At 45.1% G+C, this 26,733-nt stretch overlaps 1 protein-coding gene and 1 pseudogene across 7 annotated transcripts in view; both read left to right on the top strand.

The window, feature by feature from the left end:
- Nucleotides 1–2,952: 2,952 nt before the first annotated feature.
- Nucleotides 2,953–19,657, top strand: LOC101394734 (heterogeneous nuclear ribonucleoprotein A3-like; annotated as a pseudogene).
- A 500-nt stretch (nucleotides 19,658–20,157) lies between these two features.
- The window catches only part of AK4 (adenylate kinase 4), an 87,583-nt gene continuing 81,007 nt past the window's right edge, over nucleotides 20,158–26,733 (top strand). For 3 of the 7 annotated variants that reach the window (XM_087449401.1, XM_014788250.2, XM_087449391.1), the window contains exon 1: nucleotides 20,614–20,884. In XM_087449401.1, coding sequence (XP_087305527.1) covers nucleotides 20,740–20,884 — 145 coding nt within the window. In that variant the 5' untranslated portion in view covers nucleotides 20,614–20,739. Of the gene's footprint in view, nucleotides 20,196–20,608; nucleotides 20,885–22,946; nucleotides 23,094–26,733 lie in introns of those variants that run through there. The other 4 variants (XM_087449416.1, XM_087449384.1, XM_004431452.3 and 1 more) reach the window with 4 other exon arrangements.

Genomic DNA, 26,733 nt, shown 5'->3' with positions numbered 1-26,733 from the left:
AGTGGTCCCACCAGTTTAGATAGAGAATACCACACAAGAAGCTGCTTTAGGAGGGAAGATGATGAGCTCATCTTTAAACATACATATTTAGTTTGAAGTTCCTGGGAGATATCCAAGTAGAAGTGTGCATAATGGTTAGATATATGAGTCTAAAGTTTAGAAAAGAAGTACGGATTAGAAGTACAAACCTTAGCTCCATCAACACTGAGTGGTAGTTGAAGCCAAAATCATGGCTGAGATCACTCAGCGAGAGGATATAGAATGATAGAAAAGCAGGTCAGAGATAAACATAAAGCTGTAAGAAAATAGGGCCCATGTTTAAGAATTAGGTGCCATTTGTGACAACATGGATGAACCTTGAGGGCATTATGCTAAGTGAAATAAGCCAGACAGAGAAAGACAAATACTATATGATCTCATTTATATGTGGAATCTAAAAAAATTTTTTTTTTAAAGAAGCCAATTTCATAGAAACAGAGAATAAAATCATGGTTGGCAGAGGTTGGGGGGGTGGGAAATGGGATGATGTAGGTCAAAAGGTACAAATTTTCAGTTACAAGAAGAAGTTCTGAAGATCTAATGTACAGCATGGTGAGTTAATAACACCATATCGTATATTTGAAAGTTGCTGAGAGTAGATCTTAAGCATTCCTCCCCCCTCAAAAAGAGTTAACTATGTGAGGTGATAGATACATTAATTATCTTAATCTTGGTAATCATTCCACAATGTATATGTATATAAATCATCCCATTGTACACTTTAATAATTTTATTTATTTATTTATTTTTCCCTCAAAGCCCCAGTAGATAGTTGTATGTTGTAGTTGCACATCCTTCTAGTTGCTGTATGTGGGACGCGGCCTCAGCACGGCGGGAGAAGCAGTGCGTCGGTGTGCGCCCAGGATGCGAACCCGCCAGCAGCAGAGCACGCGCACTTAACCGCTAAGCCACGGGGCCGGCCCCCATTGTACACTTTAAATATACACAATTATCTTTGTCAATTACTCCTCAATAATGTTCAAAAAAGAATTAAGTAGAGGACGAGGAGCTCAAGAACAAAAGTGAGATGGGACAGACAGAGGAAAAGCAGGACTGAGGAGAATGGCAGAGCAGAAGCCAACAGAGAAAGGATTTTCAGGATGGCTGGAGAAGTCAACAGCTGGTAAATGTCACAGAGAGTCAAACAAGTATAATATTGAGAAAAGCCCTTTGATTGGAATTAGGAAGTAGGAGTCCATTCTCCCTTCTCATTTGGCTCTTTGCCTCGAGATTTTAGCATTTGCTGTTCCTCCTTCTTAAACTCCTCTTAGCCCCAGATGTTTGCATGTCTCACACCCTAACTTTGGTCAGATCTCTGCTCAAATGCCCTCTTTTCAAAGAGGCCTTCCTGGACCACTTTGTCTAAAACAGCACCTCTCTCTACTCCCTTATCCAGGTGAATTTCTCATCATGGCACCTATCTCCCCTGGACATTAGAATATTTATTAGTTAATTGTCTGTCAGCCCAATGGGAATGGGAAGTCCGGAAGTATAACGATTTTGTTTTGTTTATGGCTATATTCCCAGGACCTGGCACAGAGTAGACCTTTAATAAATATGGTTGAGAGAGGCGGTAACTGAATGGTCATCTTAATAAGAGGAATTTCAGTGGGGTGATTGGGGCAGAAGTCAGATTGCAATAGGCTAAGGCATGAATGGCAGATAAGGAAGAGGAGACCTGGAGTGAACACAATTCTTTCTGGAAGGGAAGGAGAAGGAGCTAGAAAAGGAGAGAGGACTCAAGTTATGAGAGACTTGAGCTGACATGTATCATTAGAAAGGGAAAACAGTAGAGGAAGAGGTGGAAGATACAAAAGACAAGACAATTGAGAGGATGGGATTCAGAGCAGTGGTGGGCTAATTCACTTTGTATGGGTAAAGGGACTTCTCTTCCCCAAGAAGAGGAAGAATGACATAAAGGTGAGTGTGATGTAGGTAAATTTGGGAGACACGGGTAGTTCTGGAATTTCCTATTCAATTGACTACCATTTATTGAGCACTTACTATAAGCCAGGCATTGTGCTGCCATCTTATCTGATTCAAACCTACAACTATGCAAGATTACCATTTCACCTCCAGGAAAACTGGGGTTGAGGAGTTAGTTCATGCAGTCAGTAAGTAGGTGGCCGAGGTGTGACTCAAATTGGAGTCTTCTGATTAAGACTTTATTTCACTTTACAAAGGTGCCCTTTGGTAAACCTTTCCAAAGTTGGCCACTACCACTCCAGAGTCCTATTCTTTATTCCCTTCTCACCTGGTGGGACATCTGCCTCTTCATCCTGGGATCTTTTACCTAGTCCTGACTGTGTCCTGGATCTTGTTAGTCCTCATGGACTCTTGTTAGTGTCCTGTTAGTGTCCTGAATTAAGTCTGGCCATAAAAATGGCCAGACTTCCATCTGAATCTGCATTTGCACCCTTTCCCCCAGGGCCTGGTCCTCTCCCCTGGATGGATCTAGTTCCGGCTTCCAATTCCTCACTACTCTGAGTAAGTGGATTATTAAAAAATAGAAGTCATGGGCCGGCCCCGTGGCTTAGCGGTTAAGTGCGTGCTCTCCACTACTGGCGGCCCGGGTTCGGATCCCGGGTGCGCGGCGACGCACTGCTTCTCCGGCCACACTGAGGCCACGCCTCACATACAGCAACTAGAAGGATGTGCAACTATGACATGCAACTATCTACTGGGGCTTTGGGGGAGAAAAAAAAAGGAGGAGGATTGGCAATAGATTAAAGCTGGTCTTCCTCAGCAAAAAGAGGAGGATTAGTACTGATGTTAGCTCAGGGCTAATCTTCCTCACACACACACACAAAAAATTAAAAGTCATAATAGCTAGATGTTATAGTGTGTCTACTTTATGCACTAAACATCTATTATTTCTAATCTTGACAATTCCAGATAGGGTATAGAGAGACAATGGTCTTCAAACTGGGGTATGTGTACCCCTGCAAGTCAGGAAGATTTCCAAGGGGGTCACTGGCATGGGTAGTTTTAAAGAAATAAATTTTCAGATCCTGAACTTCCATATGTCCTGGTCCCAAATTGATCTGCCTAAAAAAGCGACCCAAAGGAGGTGCAAGTCCTCTTTTCCCACATGGCGTATCACAATCAGCCCTCTTGCCACTTCAAGAAAACAAAGATATGCATCCCACCCGTCTTATTGTGGTGCATGACTAAGGTGTAGAAGATCCAAACAAAGAAGCAATTCAAAGTATAGTGAAGGTGTTGAGAACTGAATGACTCCAATGACTGAATATCAATTCCTTTTTCAAGTCAGATGGTTTCTAATTCTTTGTTTTTAACAAAACTGAAGGAGACCTAATCAAGTGAATAGTTGATAGACCATTAAAATTATTTTTGATGACAGGTAGCTGTGTGTTTCTTGACATCCAACTCAGAAGGAGTTCAAAGAACTGAGTGACATTGCCATCATAAAACCCCTTCCATTCCCATCTACTTATTTATATGAACAGGTTTCTCAACTCTTACATCCATAAAAACAAAAAACAGGAATAGAATTGAAACACAATCTTCTCCATTCTACCAATAGTTTATATTCTTCCTTGGATCCATGAACTCATTGAAAAAACAAAAAATAAAAACACAACCAGCTCATTGAAAGATGGATTTCCAATAAAATTTTGCTTTTAATGTGTAATAATTATTTATCAAAATTTAAATATATATGGTTTAAAAAAGCTATGGGAAAGGGTGATCAACAAATGACTTTCATACATAAAATTAATCACAGTAGAATACAATTTTGAGTGAGAAGTGAAAGAAAAATATGAGTCCCAGGATAAAAGAGAAAATTTTCAGCCATTATAGACCTGTTCATGCACTTGTAAAATAGATAATATGAATACAAACTCACTTTTGGTTTTAAATTCTACTGGATATATCTTAAAAAGTGATACAGCTCTTCCTCTCCATCCCATACTGAACCCAGTTGAAAGAGGCTAGTCTGGTCTCAAAATGGAGGTAAAACCTCTACCCGGTCACCCCCAGCCAGACTCCAGCTGCTGTCAGAGGCCCGGGAGCCAAGGAGCCAGAGCAGTTGAGAAAACTGTCTGTTTGTGGTCTGAGGTTTGAAACTATAGGTGATAGTTTGAGAACATTTGGAAAAATGGGGCACTGACATACATTGTATGGTGATAAGACCCCCAAACAAAATGTTCCAGGGGCTTTGATTTTGTGACTTTAAAGTTGAAGAGGTGAATGTAGCGATGTGTCTAGACCAGGTTGATGCGTGTGCAGTAGAACTAAAGAGGCTGTTTCTAGAGAGGATTCCCTAAAGCCCGGTGCTATCTAACAGTGAAGAAAAAGTTTTGTTGGCGGTATTAAAGACGACACAGAAAAATATAATTTGAGAGACTACTTTGAAAAGTATGGTAAGACTGAAACCATAGAAGTTATGGAAGACAAGCAGAGAGGAAGGGAGGATTTATTTTTGTCATTTTTGATGATCATGATACGATTGATAAAATTGCTGTTCAGAAATATGACACTATCAATGGGCAAATTGTGAAGTGAACAAGCCTCTTTCTCAACAAGAAGTCTAGTCTGCTGGGTCACAAAGAGGTCGTAGACGGAGTCTGGCAACTTGACGGGTCACGGAGGGAGCTTGGCCATGGCGGTAACCTCAGTGGAAGAGGAAGCTGTGGTGATGGGGCTGGTGGCAGCACAGGTAGTTATGAAGGACACAATAATGGATACAGTGGATTTGGAGGTGATGGTGGCAACTATGGCAGATATGATCCCGGCTATAGTAGTTGAAGGGATGATGAGCCAGGATGTGGAAACCAAGGTGGAGGATATAATTGTTACAATGGAGGAGAAAATCTTGGCAGTGGTAACTATGGTGGTGGTGGGAACTATAATGGTTTTGGAAATTATAGTGGCCAACAGTAATCAAATTATGGACCAGTGAAGGGGGCAGTTTTGCCGGAGGAAGCTCAAGCAGTCTCTGGAGTGGTGGTTATGGATATGTGGGTAGAAGTGGTGGATATGATAATAGAAGTTTCTAAAAATTCAGCAGAAAAGGGCTACAGTTCTTAGTAGGAGAGAGAATGAGGGGTTATTAGGAAAGTTGCAGGTTTCTTTGAGACAAACATGTTAGAGGAACTACAAAAATCTGTCACAAAAGGACCAATGATCATCAATAACCAGAAAAGTTACTGCAGCTTAAACAGGAACCCCTGTTGTTTAGGACTATCACAGCCAGTTTGCAAAAAGTGCAGCTAATGATTAATGCAATGTAGTGTCAATCAGATGTACATTCCTGAAGTCTTTTATATGTCGTAGATTTTTCTTTTTCTTATATCAGGCATATTGCCCTGATTTTTAAATTGTGGTAGTGATATCAGGAATAAAAATTTTAACTCCCCCTCCAAAAAGGTGATGCAATGGTCTTGAAATGTCAATATTTATAATACCTGGGAAATTATAGCTTTTGAGATTACTTACACTAATGATAAAAAATTCTAGATGTGAACATGAAAAGGTACAAGGTGAGCAAAAACATTTAAAGACCACAGGTAGAGAAGAAAGGGCGGAGGCTTAGGAGCGAGAAGGCTGAGAGGCTGATTGTTGGTTGCGCGTCCTGGGGCAAGTTACTTGGCTGCTCTCAGTTCAGTTTCCTCCTCTGTGTATGCTATCGTTAAAATAGATTTCATAGTAGCACACACTTCCTAGGGGGGCTTTAGCCAGATAAGACACATACAAGAGCCTGAAACATGATAGAAACTCTATAAACATTACTTCCTTCCTCCTTACAACCACGCTGCAAGAAGGTATTGATTGATGCATTCACCAGTTATTTTCAGCACCCATGTGTCAGCCGCTGTTCCAGGAGATCAGAGGTGAACAACACAAACAGGGACTGGAGGACACGGGCCAGAGTGAGGTCCTGGGGCCAGCCTGTCTGGACTTGAATCCACTCTTTACTCGCTGTATAATCATTGACAACTCACTTCATGTGTCTTGGTTTCGTGACCCGTAAAGCAGGGATAATAACAGGGGCTGGAAGGGGCCGTGTGTTGAGCTGTGAAGAGTTAGCCACGTGCCTGGCACATGGTGAGCACTCAGGACGTGTTAGCTATTAATGTTATTCTTCAGGAAGCTTGCAGTCTAATGTGCAGAGAAGGGGGTGAGAATATTTGTCTACATTTTATAGGTAAAGAAACTGAAGTTCAGAGAGGTTAAGTAAACCGCCTAAGTCAAATAGTAGGGGTGGAGGTGAGACTTTGTCCTCTGTTCCACCTGACTGCAAAGCTGCACTCTCTCTGCCAAGCTGAGTGCACTCTTTCCCGGCGTGTCTTCTCTAGGACATTCCCCACTACAAATTCTGTTGTTGGGGGAAGGAGTTTTGAAGGGTTTTCAATGAAGGACTTAGAAAAATCCAAGAACACAATTTGTAAGCTTCTGGAGTCCTTCATTATCTTGGCTCTATCCACCACAAAGTCTAGCTTCTATCCCTTTGAGTAAAACAGCATCCCTCAAACCTTAAAACAAGTCATCTTGGGGTGGCCGGTGGCGGAGCGGTTAAGTGCACGCGCTCCGCTTTGGTGGCCCAGGGTTCTCAGGTTCGAATCCCAGGCTTGGACTGACTCACGGCTTGTCAGGCCATGCTGTGGCAGCGTCCCATGTAAAGTAGAGGAAGATGGGCATGGATGTTAGCCCAGGGCCAATCTTCCTCAGCAAAAAGAGGAGGATTGGTAATGGATGTTAGCTCAGGGCTGATCTTTCTCACACACACACACACACAAAAACAAAAAACAAATCATCTGGAAGGAACTCAGAATGAGTCTCAGGAGACATGCCACACGTTAGATTCAATATAATATCAACTGGCCCTTTGTTTGTTTGTTTGTTTGTTTTAAATTTTGAAACTGTGCCATGTTCTAGGCACTTTCATACACGAGGAGGACATCAGGTTGAGGAGGACAGTCTCTGCCTCTTCGCAGGGAGCAGAGTCCCACACGTGAAACCAGAAACCCTAGCACTGTGTGCTGTATCCTGTGGTAACGACGACATGGAAATCCAGCAGTGGGACTCCTGGGAAAGAAGTGACTAATGGAGCTATAGGGCCAGGCGAGACTCCAGAGGCATGAGTAGGCACTTTCTGGTCAGAGAAGGGGAAGAAGAATATTTCAGGCACTGAACAAAGATCCAGAATTCTGAGAGGGAAGGAGAGTTAGATGGAAGGGGCTGGGACACTCTGTACAGGAAGGAATTCTCTGATGCAGCAAGAGGATGGAGCCCCACGAGAGCAGAGGCTTTCCTTGTTCACTCCGATGCCTAAAACGCCACCTGACACATAACTGTTCTCATTAATTACTTGTTGGCCAGTTGAATGATAAATCCTGTATCTACTCCCAGATTCTGACTCAGAGGATATGGGATAGAGCTGGGCACTAGTATGTTTTAAAAACGCTTCAGGTGATTCTAACATGCTTCTGGGTTTGGTATCACTGGAATAAATGAATGATCTGAACCAGTGGGAATGAGAAAATTTATATTTCTAGTTTTCTGTGGGTCAGAATCCTTACTTCTTGAAAACACCTTGGATGAAGGTATGGTGGTACTTTCCTGTTTTATAGAAGGAGGAAATGTAAGCTGCCAAAGATTTGTTTAAAAATAACCCTGGCTGGTATGGTAAAATACTAATGGTGGAATCTAAATGATGGGTATGCAAGTGGGTTTATAAATTTTTTTCAATCTGCATGTATTTTAAAATTTTTTCTTAATAAAATGTTGGGAAAAATAATTAGTTTGAGCCAGAGATACAATATGCTAATTGAGTCTCAATGAGAAGTTGACAGAAATTTGAGTGCCACTTAATCCAGCAGTCCATGAGGAGGCAGTGAGGAGCAGCAGAGGCCTTCCAGGTAGAAAGGCAAATGGCGCTGAGGTGGCGCGTCAGTCTCTTGGTGGAGCAGAAGCAGGGGCTCTGCCGAGAGAGCCCAGGATTTCCATCCAACTGGGTGGAGGTGACCTTGGGTAACTGGCGTAATGTCTCTGCAGTTAGTGTCCTCATCCGTTAAACGAGAGTTATATTAATAGCTGTTTTTAGTACCAAACTCACAGAGCTGTTGTGGGGAACAAATGGTATAAATCAAACGGTTTTCAAAGGCAGATACAGAGACTTTCCAAGAGGTGTGATGGCGCAGATAATTCTGAGGGAATCAGGTTCTGGGCCTCGATTTCCATGTGTAATTCTGCTAGAAAGGATTTCTCTGAGAAAATGTTGAGTGTCGAGGTGTTATGCCAGTTTTCCTTTCTCAACTCCCCTTTCATTATTACCCTCATCCCATTTGAGAAAACAACGAGGTATACTTGTTGCCATCTCATTATGGTACCTCGCACTGGATGTAAAACCCGCCAGGGCTCCAAAGAGACCATTCAAAATACTGGGGCAGGCCAAACCTCTTCTAATCCAGGCTTGAATTTTTCCTGACTTACACAGGACCTGTGAAGAATGGAAGGTGGTGTCTGGAATGGACTATTTTGGCCCCTGTTGGGATGTTTTAAATGCAGTTACACTGTAGAATAGAGTAGGGACATGATGACTGATGACAATTTTTATCTAACAGCCTTTCCACCATCTGATTATTGTCAAAGCATCTATCACTTCTGATGAGTCTTGTGATAGCAAAAAAACAAACACCAAAAAAACAAAAGGGAGTACTGATAAAAAATATTAAATAGAATGGCACTTCACACACTTTATTTCACTCAGGAACAAATTTTCTCTCTCTCTCTCTCTCTTTGAATTCAGAAGTGAGATGGTTGTCATGGGGATGTGTCTTAACATGTTTATTTGAATAGAAAAATGTAGTCAGATCTTTTCTGACAGAGAAAAAATCTGATTTGGCCGGTCAGTTTGACAGCGAAGGCTGACTTTGCCAGTGAGGTGTTAGGTGGATATTTTCCAAAAATCAAGTGAGCTAAAAATACAGCACCAAGATTTTTGAATAAAATATATTTAAGTCACATGATTTAGGAGAGAAAAATTCCTTGTCAAAATTTTTATTACCCAAGGTATTTTGAAATTAATAATGTTTTTGTTTTCTAATTCTGTCTGAATGTATCTGGTTAGTCAAAATGCTCCTAGGTGGAAAAGTAACAAGTATGATTTAATAATCACTTGATAATTCTTGAGACAGCCTTTTTGATAAATTTTCCAGGAATCCAAAAAGTGAATGGCTCTCATGACTGGATAACAAACCCTTTGCAAGTCAGATGCTATCTAATTCTTCGCTTGCAACAGAATTGAGAGAAGAGTCAAGTTTCAGCTAATAGATGACTAAAAAATGCATTTTATTGATAGATTACTCTGTGGTTTTTGGAATATAACTTGGAAGGAGTTCAAAGAATTGAACGATATTGTTGCAACAAACCTGCTTCTATTCCCATCCTCTGATTTACATGGAAAAGCTTTCTCAACACATATCTCTAAAAATGGAAAATAGAATGGAATTAATGTCAGCAATAATATTGAATATCATTATGAATATATGAATATGAACTAATTTTTAAAATTATAACATCTCAGTAAGAGAGGCATTTATAATAAAATATTAATTTTATTAGTATAGCAGAGCTGTTGGGTCTTCACCCAGATCCTTAAGATCCCCTGAGATCACCTGCAGGCAGTTCCTATGCACGCGGATGGCTTCTGGTATTTTTCTGCTTGAGGGACACCTCAGCAGCAACATCCTACCAATGAAAACAAGTTGGTGGACTCATCCCAGAAAATTCTGAGATGTGTTCCACACAGCCATTCAGAGGGTCCTCGTGAGAACGTGCTCTGGTTGCCCCCAGACGTGACCCACTAAGTCATGTATACTCTATTGGCTTTCCTCCTGTTCCTTCTCTACATCTCCTCCCCCTCACCGTGCTTTCTAGGATCATATTGCAAAGAAACGACTTGCACCCAACCTATTCTCTCAAAAACTGGGAGAATCCCAAGCTAAGAAAACCAGGTTCTAGGGATACAACGGTGAGCTTTCATACATACCTTCATTATATTTATTATTTTGCATGAAAATAGTAATGTAAGTTGCACAAGGACAGAGATTGTTGTCTGTTTTATTCATTGATGTATCACAAACATCTAGAACAGTGCTTAAATCGTACTGTTGAATGAATAGTAGTAATAGCTAATATTTAATGAGTGCTTACTATGTGTTTGATATATGATTTTTTCAGAAAGCATTTAATCATCAAAAAAATTCTTATGAAATAGGTATTCTTCTTCTTCCTCTTTTGGATGCAAAGGAATTAAGAATAAACAATGGATCCAAATCGCCCAGCTTGTAAATGGTGGACCTCAGTTTCTAATTAAAGTCTCTTTGACACTAGACCCCATTCTTTCCAATTTTTTGTTTTTATTGTGTTATATGTTTGACTCCCCCATTAACCTTAAAGTTTATTAAAGGCAGGGACCCTAATTAACTCTGTATCCTCAACACCTAGCCCAGAAACTGGAATATAGTAGGAACTCAGTAATGTTTGTTGAATAAGTAAAATGAAAAGTGGCTTATTCATATATATTTATGTTGAGAAAGAAAAGAAAATGATGTTTTCTGGAGCCAATTGGAAGAAAGCCTTGAATATAACCTGAGACATGGTCTACTCTAAGACAAGGCGTTCTTACCATGCTCCCATTTCAAACTCCCTGAGATTTTTGACTCCACAACCAACTCAACCTGGATGCCATTGGCTAGCGTTTGGAGGTGTCTTCCTTTTTGAATTTTCCTTCATCTGAAAATTTAACCCATATCTCTTTCTTTCATTTAAATGTTTCCTGACTGAGGTATTTAAACCACTTCTGAACCTGAATTTCTTGTATCTGATAATGTGTAAGTCAACAAAAATAGGGACTCTTTAGACTACCATTGTATCCTCAGAGCTGATTCAGTGCCTGGCATGCAGTAGGCACTCGATAAGTACTGTTAAATGAATGAATGAGGCAGAATTTGAGAGTGGGAGTTGTCTAGTTTCTAGTGATTATCCATGAACAATTTAAAAAAATGCTTCAGGATTTTTTGTCAGTATAAGTTAATACTTATCGGGTTTTCCAAAAAACCAACTTCAATTTTAGGTTATATAAAATTTTAACAAACAGTCTTAGTTCTTTAACCATGACGTGAAAAATTGTAACTTTTAAGTTTTTCTATGACTAAAATTAATATTTATTATGAGCCTATGTCAGGATGCTTTAACTGTTGGGCAATAGAAAATCTAACTCAAACTGATTCAAACGATAAAGAATTTATTGGGCTAATGTAAGAGAACGTCCAAAAGCAGGGAGGAATTCGGGGTTGGTTTAGAGGCTGAATTATGTCATCAAGGACTAAGTTCTTTTCATCTTTCTGCTCTGCCATCTATGCTGTTGGCTTCAGACTAATGCTGGTCCCCCTCATGACTGTAGGGTAGCTGTCAACAACAGTTGGGCTACAAAGACATCTTGTTTGAAAGAAAGATTGATTGGCTCCTATTGGTTCCTATGAACCTTTCTGGAAACTTCCATCAAATTGCTTTTACTCATAATTGCTTGGAATTGGGTCACTTATCCATTCCTGAATTAATTAATGGCAAGGGGTGATTGAAATACCCTCGGACCAATCAGGTATATTGCTTGAGTCAAGGTCATTGTCCAAGCTTCACTGCTGGTACTCAGTGAGGGAGAGAAGCATTAGCGGCTGGGGAGTCAATACAGCATCCAACCCAAAACATCTAATTTGCTAGGTGGTAAAAACTTCGTCTCAGTCAATTCGATGTCTCTATGCTTTGCTCCCAGTTTTGGTTGAGACTGGGGATTTTGAAAGTGCCATAACTATCCTGGTCTGGTTGTCACCCATCCACATCAGCATTCACTGCAACACTGTTATTTACGTCTGGTTTCCAATCGCAGGTGACCTGTCCTCTTTCTGTCACACCACTCTCTTGAGTAAATAGAATTACTCTGCTGAGGCATATGGGAAACCATGTGGCATTTTTTCCTGTCTATATGTCTAGTCAGAGATTTTAAACTCAGATGCCTTTAGGGGCAGGTCAGTACAGTAGACCAGGTATAAGATAATAGGGAGCGAGCCCTGGAGAACCTAGAGACGGAGTGTTCCACTCAAAGTCATTCCAGATCAAATTGTTTAAAAATCCTGTGCTTGCCAAACTAGACCTGCTTGTGGACCTGATGCAGTCTGCGATACACTTTGCTCTGGTGTCTTGCCACTTCTCTAGGTCCTACCCTATCTCCGTCTAGCAATAATATTCGTGTGAACTCATCCTTTCCTGCATTTGGATCCTCCTAATCTCTCTGTTGTGTCTCTCACCATCCCTGCTGGGCTGAGTCCCGGGAAGTATGCAGGCATGCAGGTCCTCTTTTTTCCAGGGAATCATTTCCACTTAAATTCTCCTCTGACTCTTCCCTCTACCTAGCCCAGAGGATTTTTCATAGTCCAGGGTCTAGGGAATAGAAACCATTTGAACCATTTGCAGACTCCCAAATCAATTGTATTGTCTAAGCACAAGTATTTTTTCCATTTCTTCTGAGGGCTTAGCCCAAAACTCAAAGCCAAGAAAAGACTCTTAGTTTCTCTGTTTCTCCTGCATTATCTCTTCCTTCAGACAATGGGCATAAAATTCCTTAGCTGTTGCATGAAGAGGGAGAAGGATCATGGGGTGAAATATGGGAAGAAATATGGTGTCCAGAACAAGGGACTTGTTCATCAGACTGCACCCGACATGTCTTATGTGTTGCTATGTGTCTCCCCTTGGAAGGAATATATTCATCCACAGGAGACCCAGAGGGTAATGGGATTCTGAGTCACATTATACGAGTATAATCAATAAGACTTCTGTACAACATCCAGCATCCAAGGCTGAGCAGGTAACAGTCAAGATAGGCTAGCTTACACTGTAATAATAAATGACCTCAAAGATCTTGGTGGCTTACAACAATAAAAATTTATTTCTTGCTCATGTTACGTGTCCATCATGGTTCAGTCTTTTCTAGGGAGGTGATCTCTACTGTGGGGCCCAAGTCATTTGCTGACTATTGTGGCAAAGAGGAAAGGGATGAGGGGAACGCTGGCTCTTAAAACTTCTGCTTTCATTTGCCAAAGTACATCATGTGGCCACTCCTGAGATGACAGGATGGGGAGGGCTATTTCATGAAGGGAAATAAGAATATTTCATGGACAGAAATATAATCTACTATGTAGGAAGTCCTGTATCATCCTCTTTAAGGATCCTCTGTGGGTCATCTAAGAACCCCCAAGGATTTGCATAGTTCAAATGAGGTCTCGTACCTGGCATAGTAATAGTCAATACATATTAGCTATTATTGTTATTATTATTAATACTCCATTAAGAAAGGAAAATTCTTTCTATGTGTTACCTATCTATAAATCTTTTGAAGATGAACAAGAGAACTTTCCAGTGTTTCTTGCTTAAGCAGCAGAAGACACACTGGTGTGCTAGTCTCCAGCAAGATACCATATTACATAAGGAATGGCTGCGTAATGCAGAATATTTAGCACGAAGAAGAGAAGCTTCAGGTGGGACAAGATGGCTGTTTTCAAATATATGAAAGTCTTTAGGTGAAAAAAATTACACAAACAACCCAAGAGGTCTCAGAAGACAGCCCTGGTAGTGGAATAAATTTGTCTGGCATGGCTTAATTCTTCCAAGAACCTGCCTTTTCTGCCATAAAGCACATTAAACTTTGTGATGGTTGAAGAACCAATAATAATGAAACTTACACTGATTCAGTGCTTACTACATGCCAGGTGTTGTTCCATATTTACATATACTAACTCACTTAAGCTCACAACAACTCTGTGAGATAGGAACTATTACTATTCCCATTTTTCAGGTGGAAAAAATGAAGCACAGCTGAAGGAACTGCTAAAGTCACACACCTGGTAAGTGGTAGCGCCAACGGCTGGACTTGTCAGTCTGCCTCCAGATCCTTCCTCTTAACCCTTGCACTCTATTGCCTTTCTATACTTGGAATTCACTTGGAAACCCTCATTTAATCAGTCTGTCTTACAGCTGGTCATCGCACCTTTGATCTTTGTTTCTCCTCGGGGTCTTCTTGCAACTCTTCAACAAGACCCACCTTTAAATTATACTCTCTTTCTGCCCGTTTGGTTCGTCTCTCAGAATGACTTGTCCATAGTGACCTCTCAGACAAGTGGGGTCTATGACCTGGCCTGGGGATGTGGGAACCAAGTTTGGGACTGGTGTGGTAGAGAGGTGGTGGTGGCGGGGTGGGGAACCGGACCCTGGAGTTGGGAGGCTGGCCCGTGGTCACGGGGTGAAGCACAGAGTAGGAATGCCATTTGAGAGCCAGATCAACAAGGAGCCAAGTGTCAGGTCAAAGGGGTCTGGCAGCAAGACTAAAACCTGGGACACAGCAATGATTTGGCAACAGGTTGGCAGCAGGAGGCTGACAGATGAGCTGGCAGGTCCAGCAGGGATGATGTAAGCTAAAACCTGTGGAGATTCCTGAGAGGGAGGGCCTAGTGTGAAGGACCCTGGTTGTCTCACCTGGCTGTGGTGGGGGCCAAGCCAGTTTGGACAAGAGTGACTTTCTCTTCACTGTTAGTATTTCTCTAGACACAAGCAATCTGGTGCGGAGCTCTCCTAACAGAGTCTTAGGAGCCTCTTCACTCAAGTACTGGTGACACAGGGTAGGGTGCAGTGGTTATGTGCTTTGACCCTGATGCCTGGGTTCAAATCCCAGCTCTGCCACTTACTGGCTCAATGACACTGGGGGATAAATTGCCTACCCTCTTAGTGTCTTAGTTCCTTTATCTGTAAAATAAAAAGATCACGGAGTTACCCTAGAGGTCTCTGAATCAGCATAGCACAGTGATTAAAGGGCACAGGCTCTGGAGTCAGGATGCTTGATTTATGTCCTTAATCTTCCACTTATGTCTAGGGGACAGTTACCAGATGTCTAGCTTCAGTTTTAAGGTCTATAAAATGGACACACAATAATAGGCCACCTATGGCATATGACCATTGTAAGAATTAATATTATATATAACATACAATAATAATATAATATAATTATATAATAATAAATAAATAAATTATAATTATGAATAAATAAATAAATATATACAGAGAGAGAGAGAGAGAGAACTGGCCTGGCAAATAGCAAATACTCGATAAATATTAGTTATCATCTTTACTGCCTTTATCGGAAGACCAAACTTAGCAGGCCCCCACAGGGGGAGCCCCTTCACCCACCCAGCCTTGATGAGCTGGACTCGGGCAGAATAAACTCAGTATTCAGTTCCAGTCCCTTTATCCAGCTGGAGGGAATAAAGCCGAACACCCCGGGCAGTTAACTTTGCACAGATGACAGACACACCAAAAGGCATCTGATCCCCAGACATGCCTACCAACCCCAGGCAACTTCTAGAAGGAATTCTGCTAGTGACTGTGGTTAGGAAGGTGGGGTGAGGAGTGGGAACGACACAGTTCCGTCCATCCTCACTACCAGATGTACAAATCAGAGCAAAGTTCTGAGCAAGACTCATTATATCATTCTGTTTGGAGGGTAGAGCACAAGGGTCTGGTACCTGCTTTCCAGTGTTTCACGGAGAAAAGACCTGTGGTGGGAGCTCAACATCTTCATCTCCGGAGAGAGCACCTCCGTCCCAGACTGTTATTCCAGGAGCGAGTTGTAAACAGTCTGTTGCTCATGGAGAATAAGGGGCCCATGCCAGGTAAACATGAAGAATGTTGATTTCTTTCCTCCCAGTTCCTTTTTTAACTGCTTGGGAACTTTTTTTTTTTGTCTGAGAGAGCAGGCTTGTAAAATAAATGCTACTGCGTCTTTTCATGACTGTTAAGATGTTATAGGTTAACAACCATGGGAGCTAGTAACATTTGGGGATAAGATGATTCTTTCACTTGTAAAAACGTACTATTGTCACAAATAATGCCACATAAGCCCTTTATCCACCATTGATTCTTCTCTCAATACAATCTTTTAGCTTCTTGAGTATGTAGTGAGTGCCTACCGGGAGAAGGGAGCCCAGCACACTGGGACTGATATCTTGTCCTTTCTTGTCCTGTCATTTTCCAGCTTTCTTTTCTGAATCTTGCCAGGTCCAAGTCACTAGCCTTTCTTCTGTCTGTCCAGAAAAGCTTCACAGAGGGCAAAGAGGGAGATAACTTCCTCCACTCATTCATTCAGCCGGAGGCAGTCATTCAGTAACATTTGCTCTCCGTGTCTGGACGCTGCACCCAGCTGTGAGGACACTATGATGAACAAGATGAAGTCACTGTGTTCAGGGAGCCTCAGTCTTCATCAAACACAACAGAACTAAGTCTGAAGTGATGACAGAAAGAGAGTGACGGAGAGGCGATGGCTGGAAGAACGGAGGTTCATTTTTGAAGTGGGATCAGGATCCTATCTGGGAACTGTGGTTGGGGTGATCACATTGTTAAAAAAATTCCCGTAAGTTATATTGAATTACATTCCAAAAGTGCACTTTGAAATACATTAGGGTATGCGACATGCATCCCTGACGATGTGAGAGATCATCTGACATGGTGCTAGAGATGATTCTAGGTGGTGTGTGGATCTGGCTAAGACAATATTAAACTGACTATTGAGGAAGTATTCCCTTTCGAATTCTATCCTGAGCTCTGTGATTACAGATAGAGTCCATTGAGATGCCGTCCTTCTTAAACACCTCTCTCACACTTGTAAACAATCCCTTACTTTTTTTTTTTTTTAAGCAAAGATAAAGCTCAGAAACTCAACAGGCAGACAATCAGTAGGTTCCAGCTGGAATTTGGTAACCTTTTTTTATTTTTCTTGTATTTATTTTAGTGTATCCTTTTATTTATGGTTAGTGAGTTATATACAGATTCTTTTTCAAATAAATTATTTAGACAAATTGAGTCAACATACAGAAACATGATAAGCAAATAAGAGCCAAGGTGATACAAGGTTATGGCAAATGGTGAAAGCAGTATGGAAATGACTTAAGTTTAGTAAACAAGAGTGCTATGCTCATGTGAGAAAATCTGGGTCTGAGTCCCTGCTGCCCCACAGCTAGCTCTGTGACCTTGGGCAGTTCACCCAACCTCTCAGAACCTTGGTTTTCTCCTCTGTAAAATAGGAACAAGAATCTCTACCTTCTTTGCCAGCTTGTGACACTCTGATGAAGGCATGTGTGAAGTGTGATCCAGCACAGACTTTGGATTACCATCTGGTGAAGTTGCAGAGGCAACACGGCGGGATGCTGAGTGTGTGGGGTGGAGGAGGGAGAGGGGCTAACATGCAGAGTATTTATTACAGGCAAAGTGCTATATATTTTTGAGGATAGAAAGATGAATAAAATTTGGCCTCTGCCCTCAGAGTTTACTTTGTCCACAGCGGAGACAAACACTTAAATGTATATTATCTTGCAGACTGAGATAAATATTATAAATGGGTTTAAAACTCTAGGCAAAGGAAATAGGAAGACGTTGATTACGTGAGTGTATGTGATAAGAACAGCTAACCAAGGTACTTGGTTACATTATCTCATTTGTTCCTCACCATTTGGGAACTGAGATCAGAGAGGCTCAATAATTGGCCATGGTTAATAATGGTGATGCTGTTCATGACCCAGTACTTATGATGTGCCCAGCATTGTTCTGAATGCTTTCTATCCATTGTCTCATTTAAGCTTCCTCACAAGCCTGTGAGATAACTGTAATCTCCTTTTACAGATAAGCAAACTAAAGCTCACACAGATCAGGAGGCTTGCAGAGGTAGTGAATGGCGCTGGCACTGTCGCAATTTGATCCCAGGGGTGTTTGACTCCAAAACCCATTTCTTCCACTTCCTCTGCTTCCGATCAGCAGCTGAGCTGCGGGACCCTGAGGTGGCCGTGCTCGGGGAAGGTCTGTTGAGGGCTCTTTTGTGCAATGCCGCGTTCCAGTCCTGGCTGGGTTTCTCTAACGAGTTTATCTATGTCACAACTCCTTTCTTTGTTTCATAATCAAAGCTCCTAAACTCCTAAAGTGTGAAGTCCTAGGACCATGTGAGTAGCTAGCCCTGCTCACGATACTATAAGCTGATGTTGGTAAAGACATTTCCAAAGTACTCAAAAGAACCGGGCGATAGGGCAGGTGGGGTACAGTTCATCTACTCTGTGAGGTAGGACCTGTATTTCCTGTGGGAACTTACAGAATCCATTCCTGATAGCTACAAAGGGACCTCAGGATGTACTAAAGCCACCTCTTCATTTTAAAAAGAGAAGAGGTTGAGGGCCAAGGTCCTACAGCAGGTAGAGGAATCCAGACCGCACATCGCCCATGTCTCAGTGCTTATTTCACCAGAGCACTGGTTTTCAGTGTGGTCTCCGGGCAAGCAGCCTCAGAGTCACCTGGGAACTTGTGAGAAATGGCCACCTCAGACCCACAGATTCAGAAACTGTGGGGTGGGGCTCAGCAGTCTGTTTTAACAAGCTCTCTGAGCGATTCGGAAGCATGCTCAGGTTTGAGACCAACAGCAAAATATTTGCTAGATATACTATAGTTATATAGCATATATTATACAGCATATACGGCAGCAAGAAGATGGGAGATTTAAGTAGCACCCCGTCCCCCCAACATTAGAGGCTCTTCTCCCTCCTTGTTCGCAGGTGAAGGGCTGAAGGGACTCAGTGCAACAAACTCCTGAGGTCTACAGCACACTCTGAGATATGTTAGACAGGGGAGGAGCCCATGGCACAGACGCTGGCCGGGCATTGGTGGCCTGGGTGTGCTGCCAGGTAGGCAGAGACTAGGCACTGTCTGGTTGTCTGTGTGAGGAGGAGGCAGTGGGGGAGAGGGGCTGCGCCGCCAGGCTTCCCCTCAAGCCACCGCCCCGACACAGACAAGCAGCCAGGAATTTAGAAGAGGCTCTTCTCCACACTGTCCCCACTATCTGTGTCCCTCTGCATCTGTGAGCCATGGGTGGTGACTTTCAGAACTGGGCAATGGATTTCCCCAGAGGCAGGAGGCCTGTGGAAGGAGGGCAGAGGAGGGGAGCTGGTGAAACGCAACGGTGTTTGGAAGGCACCTATCTATGTGCCCCTGCTGAAGATTTTCACGTTATCCTGAACCGGGACAATATGTGAGCCGGGGAGATAATAGGAATGGACTTGCACTTCAGCAGTATCTCTGGCAGCTGCATCGAGGATGGACTGGCTGAATCCGGAGACTCATGGGTGGTTATCGCACTAGTCTGGGTGGGAAATAAGGGCTGTGTGCAGGCGGGAACAGATTTAGGAGGACACGGATTGGAATGTGCAGGGAAGGGGAGGGAGCAGACAGCCCTATTTGGGCTTGGTGAATTGTAGGTGCAGTGCCAACACGCTGGGCCCTGCCGTCCTGGAACCACTCGGCTATAAGGTCCTGAGTGCAGGTGAATGATCGTCCCCTCCTTTCTTCTTCCCCAGGAGGGGTCTTTGGAGTCAGGCAGATGAGGGTTCAGAGGCCCCGCTGGAATGTAACCCCCATGAGCGCAGGCTTCCATCTCTTTGGTTCACAGCTGTATGCCAAGCGCCAGCAACAGTGCCTGGCACACAGTAGGTGCCCAAGAAACACCTGCTGAACGAATGAGTAATGGATGAGTGGCCCTACTCCAGCCCCCGTTCCTCATCTGTGAACACCCTACCCGGAAGGGCTGCTGCATAAAGAAAGCTCCTGGCCCCGGACTCGACGCACAGTAGGCGCGCAACAAGTTGTATTTTCCCTTTCCCTTCGCAGTAGGCGAAGAAGAGCCCCTAGGCGACCGCAGAACAGGGGCTTCTGTCCCTCGCGCCTTCTGCACCTCCCTTCGCCCCCGCGGCCGCGGCTGGGTCTGCGGAGCACGTGGGCGGGGAGGGCCGGGTGGGCGCGGCGCGGCGCCGGGGGCGGGGAGGGGGCGCGGGGCCGCTCTCCCCGCTGACGTCAGGCGCGAGGCCCGCGCGGCCAGCCCCGGCTCGGAGCGGGGGCGGGCGGAGGCGGCGCCGCCCAGCGGGATCCGGGCTGGACGCCTCCGGGAGCGCCGCGTCCCGGCCGAGAGGTGCGTTTTTCTGGCCGCTTGGTGGGGGAGGCTCCGGACTGCGGCTCCTGGCGGCGGGGAGCGCATCCGTCCACCCTCGGCGGAGGTGGGCGCTGGGCCGCCTGCGCGGGCGGCGGGCAGCGTCGGCCGCGGCGACTCCGGGGATGTGACAGCCGCCGGGGAGGGGCTGAGGCGCGGACTGAACGCTGCCCACGTGCGGGGACCCGGGCAGGGGCTCAGCCCCCGGCCGCCAAGGCGCGCTGGCAGTCGCCGCCTCTGCCGCTTCCCCCGCGCGGTGGAGACGGCGTGGGGCGCGATGGAGGGAGGGGTCGCGTGGGACTGGCCGGGCCGACCTGTGAGCCCGAAGGCTGGCCTCGCCGGGGGCGGGGGCTCGGAGTTCCCCGATCGCGGCGTGGGGGCGAGGAGGCGGGGAGGTGTAGCTTGGCGCCTTACTCCGCCTTCGAGCCGGCCCCGCGCGGGGCCGAGGGGAGGGGTTGTCTGCAAAGTCTCTCCTTCCCCTGCAGGGGCGGCCGGCCAGTCCCGCGCGAGCCCAGGGTGTCAGCGGCGGGGCAGAAGGAAGAAAGTTCCTGGGGCTTCTCCGGGGCTGCTGTCCGGGTTGCCTGTCTGGCCGCCCCCTCCTCGCCAAGGCCATGGCTTCCAAACTCCTGCGCGCGGTCATCCTGGGGCCGCCCGGCTCGGGCAAGGGCACCGTGTGCCAGAGGATCGCCCAGAACTTTGGCCTCCAGCATCTCTCCAGCGGCCACTTCTTGCGGGAGAACATCAAGGCCAACACGGGTGAGGGGGTGCGGGGCGAGGGGCGGGGGCGAGCGGAGTGGGATGGGTTTAGGCCGGGGAGACGACCAGCTGGAGGGGCCGGGGCTCCTCTGTCCCCGGGCACCCTCCCCCCTCCCGCGTGTGGTCGCGCAGGCTCCTACGTGCCGGGGCGCATGCAGCCGGTGGCCCGCGCCCGGGCGGCTTAACCGCGCCCGGGGAGGAGGCCAGGGCTCGCTGGGAGGAGGCTGGGAGGTGCGCGCGGCTCCTCTCCGCCCGGGCTCCTGCCGCGGGGAAGAGCCGGTAAGCACCCAGCTGAGGGAGCCAGAGCCGGGCACTGCCACCCCCGAGCTCCCCTCTCGCCCTGCTTCCTTAAAGCAAAGCCATCCCCCGCCCCTTTGCCTCTCCCCGCTGCCCGCGTCCCTGGGAGCCGCGGCGCCCCTTCCCCTCCCCGAACCCCTGGGCCGAGCGCCGCCCACCTGTGGGAGTCGGCCCGGCCGCGCGCTCGGGAACCTGTGGCGCCGCGGGGCTCGCAGCGCGCGCCGTTCCAGCCCCTCCGCGCCGCCTCGGGCCTCAGGCTGAGCCCTGGGTGGCTTGAAAGGCCTGTCTGTTCGCTGCCGCCTTCTAAGGTAAACTCACACTAACTCCCCCTCCTCCCCAAGCCGGGGGCTGGCCGTTAGGAGACTAGTGGGAGACTCGATCTGAGAAATTACGTGTTGAATCCAGCTTCCCTGGAAACGGCTTCTTGAAAATGCCTCCCTTGGCTCGCGTGAAGAATCTGGGGATATAGGTCACCGGATCTCTTAGTCTCTCCGTCCGGCCCTTCTCCCCTCTCTTTCCACCCCACGTTCACACCAGTTCATAACGAATTCGCATTAAAAGGCGCGAGGTGGCAGTGGGGCTGCTGCGAGGTACAGAACCCTCCTGGGATGCAGATGCTCGCAATTAGCAGCTGCTTTATGGAAACTTGTGATTGCAGAGGGGTGCTCTGCCATCGCCGCTGTTCTCACCCGTGTCCGGGGTGGTTATTGCCCATTATGGGCTAATCATCGAGAGATCTTCCTTACAGAAGCACAGATGAGTTTGAAGAGGTGAGAGGAGGACTGTGCTGGAAAACAGAAAACTTAAAAGCTGGGAATTAAGAAGTATCTCAAAGGCGGAGTTTTATTCATTATCTCTTAAGCCGGTTGCAAAAGATTTTACTTTGATTTTCAAGAATACTCTCCCCCTTCCCCCATCTCTCAGAAGGAAGAGTTCTGTGTACCAGATTGCGCCTCGAATTTTCTCTTGCCGGTATTGTTACCTCAGTTGGGTCTATTTTAATTTTAATGCCACATGCAAATGCATTTTATTCTTTCTGTGTTTGGAATGCAGCTTGGGAGGAGAGCTGTGTGAGGGGGAAGGCTGGCTCTCAACCTAAGGGTTTTGTGATTGGGTCGGCTTCTCCGTGGTGGCGAGAAGGCTACGTAGTGAGGGGAATTCACGCTAGGGTGGGGCTGAGCCTTCTCTATACCTGGCGCGGTGACTTGTTTTCTCCTGGCAGGAAGGGCTTCACACCATCCATCCGGGATCGGATTAGTGGCTCTCTCCATCTTTAAAGAGAATGTGATGGGAAGTGGCTTATTTCTGCACTTTCTTAGAGGTTTTGAAAACTTTCCACTTGCTGTTTTCCCTTCTCATTTTTTTTTTTCATTTTAACTTTCCTTTGTTCTGAATTTTAGTTTTTGTTCTCTTTAAAATGCCTTCATTTCCCCCCAGTGTTTCTGCCTGGAGTAAGAAGTGATTATGAAATGTTTAGATTATCTTTTTCTGTTGAGAATCAAGTAGTTTCTGCATGAATTTAAAAACTGTCGGAAAGAAGAAAAATAAAGGACAGTGATTTGTTTTGCAAGTGGCTTGTTTCTAGTGGCCTTGGAGGCTGCTCCGGATTATTTTTCTCTCTCAGAAGGTCTAAGAGTCTTACAGGCCTGCTGCCTGGTAAATAACACATTCCACAGTATTTATTTTCTGTTACCTGCTGTTTGCTTTTAGCTAATTTCCTGGTAGAGAAGCACAAGAGCCCCGCTGTCTGTACGCTCTACAGTTGGAGGTAAAGGAGATGATGAAGCACAGCAACACCCCAGGAAGTAAAACCTTGGTAGGCATTTGAATTGGAAAGTAGCTCAGGCCATCTGCTCCAGCCTGGATTCCCGGCACACGCCTGTCCACATGGCTCCCCCGAAGCCACTGCCTGGTGAGAAGCTGCTCCTCCAGGGTGAGGCTGCTCATTGCTTCTGGAAGTCTTCCCTCACCGGCCCCGGCAGAATTCCTCTCTTCCCTCTGCGCATAGCTTGTGGATTCTGTTGCTGCTGTTGCATACGCTTAGCATGCAGTACAGCAAATGTCAGTCAGATTCGTCCCGTAGATATTTACGGAGTACCTGCAGTGTGTCAGTGTTCTAGGTGCTAGGGGCTAGAGCAGTGTTTAAGATAATCTTGTGCCCCTTGTTGTCCCTTCTACCTTCACCGTGTTTCAGTTCCCACTGAGAGACTTAGAGGACAGGGATCTGGCAAAGTACTTAACGCATATAAGGAGTTCAGCAAGTCTGTTGAACGCATGGATCGTCAACTCTGTCTACATCTTACCCTCCCGGCGATCAAGTCCATTCTGCTTAATTAGCTCTGATTTATGGTCAAAGTTTGTACTTATTTTGGATCTGAGATTAGCCTCATGAAAGCTGTCACCCATTGGCTCTGCCTACTCTGCCTGGAGCAGGGCAGGCCGAGACTTATCAAATATCTTATTTGAAGACCCACCCCCACATCTTTGGCTCACATTTTCTTTAGCACTTTGCATGAGTAGATAGAAGGCAGAGTTCTCTTAGGTTGCCAGGAGCTGGGTCCTACACTCTGTCGTAAGGAATATTAACTTCTCTGTGTGTGTGCATGTGCGTACATATGCATACAAACACACACGCACACACACACACAGGGCTGACATTCAGTAGTGAGTCCCATTAAACCTTTTTATATTTAGTGATGGCTTCTTTTGTTGAGTGATGGATGACTGAAACCTCCCTTGAAGGATGTGAGAATCCTGTTTTGAGGGTTGGACAAATCGTGGTATTTTAAAAAATCACATTCTTCTGTACTGGATCTACTATCTCAAGTGCAGGAAAATCGGCAGATTTTCATATGGAAGCGTCCTGGACTCGATTGAGAGAAAAGATGTTCAAGAACAGACCTGTTTCGGCTCTTAATTAAATTAACTGCGGCTCTTGCTGGGGTTTGCTATGGGACTAGCATTTCAAATTAGACTATGGGCTGAGCGTCTCTCTGAAAAGATGACCTAGTTCAGAGGGCTCAGGGTTTTTTTCGGTGCTCATTAAGTATAAATGTGTGTCTTTTCTTATGTAAGAGTGAAAACTTCCGAGAATTGGAAGATGGAGAGGTTATGTTAGACTTGAGAGACAGTTCAACAGTGTAACTAAAGCAACGTTAAATAGTTACTCTTTTTGTAGATCATACAAGGTCTTGGCTTATTACAGGATTTCTAGAATATGCTATATTCCATTTTTTTCCTAGCTTGGTGAGATTTGGCATATAGCCTAGGTCAAGGGTTTGACCAGTTTTGAGGCATCTCTCTGGTCCTCAGGTCCACACCCATCTATTTTTTCTGGTTTCTTTGTCTGAAGGTTTTCACGTGTATTTGAAGAGAGCTGTTTGTGACTTGACTAGGGTGTCCCATGAGAGTAAGTCTGTCTTAGCCACATGCATAGCCGAATCTGAGCATTCTTCCAGTGTGGTAGTTTTTTAAAAGTTGCTTTTTCTGATCAAAGTCATGCCTTATAGAAAATTTGCAAAATGTGAAACTGTGGAAGAAACTGAAGAGGCAGATAAAAATTACCCATGATACCACCCTAACACTTGAAAATTCTAACAGAAGTTATTTTGTTTTGTGCTTTTCTGCATATTTGCCCCACTACCCCCCCACAGACTAACTTGGCATTATATTAGTTGATAACCTTTCCCCTTCCCACTTAGATATGTATTGTGAGCATTTTCCTGTGTTCTTAAAGCTTCTTCAAAAACATTTTTAATTTCTATATAATATTCCATTCATTCAGTGGATACTTTTTGAGTACCCACTCACATATTCCTTTGTTCTTAGAGGTGAGCGTCCACAGCGAGGTGAGGGGACGAGGGGTTGAGGGGACAGAAGCTGAGTGCATATGGAATGAACAGGATAGTCTGCCATAGAGGTGCACGTGATGAAGGAAATGAAGCCTCGATGAGTGAATGACCAGGGCCCCGGGGGCTGTCCTAGGTTGTGTGATGAGGGAATGCCTCTCTGGGAGGTAAGTAGTCACGAAATGCACACGTACTGATCTGGGAACAGAGTGTTCCAGGGAGAATCAACAGCAAGGGCCAAGGCCCTCAGGTGAGAACAAGCGTGACTCATTTGAGGAACAGAAAGAAAGGCAGTGTGTTCGGAGCCTAGGGAGCAAGGGGCATGTGGACAGAGGTCAGGAGAGAGGAGCAGGTAGAGCCTTGAGGGTTCTAGAAAGATTGGATTCTGTTCTAAGGGCACTGGAAAGCTGTTGAAGGGTTTTACATAGGACAGTGACATGAATGGATTTACCTTCTACAGATCCACCTTTGGGATGCTGTGTGAAGTGACTCCACGTGAGCCAGTGGCACCGGGGAGACCAGTGGATGAGGAGAGTGGACCATGGCTTGGACTGGGTGGTAGTGGCGAAGGCGGAGAGGGATGACAAGCTTTAGGATGTGTCTGAAGGCAGAGCTGCTTGGACAGAAGGAGTTGGGTGTGGGTGATGGAGAGAAAGCGGTCCACAATGAGTCCTAGGATTTTGGCCTGAGCGCCTGGGTGAACGTGCCTTAGAGTTGAACTAGGGTGTGTCTGACCAAATGGTGTGGAACATTTGGGTTATTTGTGGTTTAATAATGCTCTTATGAATGTCACTGTGTGTAAATCATTGGATACATAGACTTTCCTTGGGATAGGTTACTAGGAATAAAATGACCCGACCAGAATAGTTTTTAAACCACAGCAGAAGAAGGGAGTTTTAAATGCATCTTGCGAACATCCAGTCAAGGTCTGGGTGTGAGAGCAGCTAACGCGTGCGGCCTTATTCACGCTCTTCTTGCTCTTACTGTTTTATTCGAGTGTAGACATAGAAACACACACATTTGTATGTATGTATTTCAACTCTTTCCTTGTTTTTCTGATGATAAAAATAGTATGTGTAAGTTATCAAGAGCTTAGAAAACCAAGGGCCAGCCCGCTGGTGTAGTGGTTAAGTGCGCGTGCTCCGCTGCTGGTGGCCCACGTTCGGATCCCGGGCATGCACCGACGCACTGCTTGTCAGGCCATGCTGTGGCGGCATCCCATATAAAGGAGGAAGATGGGCACGGATGTTAGCCCAGGGCCAGTCTTCCTCAGCAAAAAGAGGAGGATTGGCATGGATGTTAGCTCGGGGCTGATCTTCCTCATAAAAAAAAAAAAAAAGTTTAGAAAGCCAAGAAAGATAAAGAAAACTCTTATAATCCCACTAACTGGAAGGGAAAAAGACTGTTAATACTTTTATATACCATATGTCCTTCCAGACTGTTTTTCAAGAATATACTATGTATTACTGTTTTGAAAATTGCTTCCTTTTTTTCACCGTGTATCATTTAACATTTTCCAATGCCATTCCCGTCTGTCCTTTAATGTGAGTTTAATACCCTTGTGTTATTTAAATATAATTTTTACTCTGTTGTTGATTTTTTTGGAAAGGTCATACATGCATATCGTAAGATTTTCAAAGAAGACACGAGGAGTAGAGTGGGGGGTCTCCCCCTCCCTGGCTCCCCAGTTAGGCTGCACAGGGG

This window comes from Ceratotherium simum, chromosome 2 (assembly GCF_057802395.1).
Source record: "Ceratotherium simum simum isolate JZ-2026a chromosome 2, ASM5780239v1, whole genome shotgun sequence".
Taxonomy (NCBI): Eukaryota; Metazoa; Chordata; class Mammalia; order Perissodactyla; family Rhinocerotidae; genus Ceratotherium; species Ceratotherium simum.
Note: the sequence above shows the minus strand (reverse complement) of the source record. Positions and strands in the feature narration are given on the sequence as shown.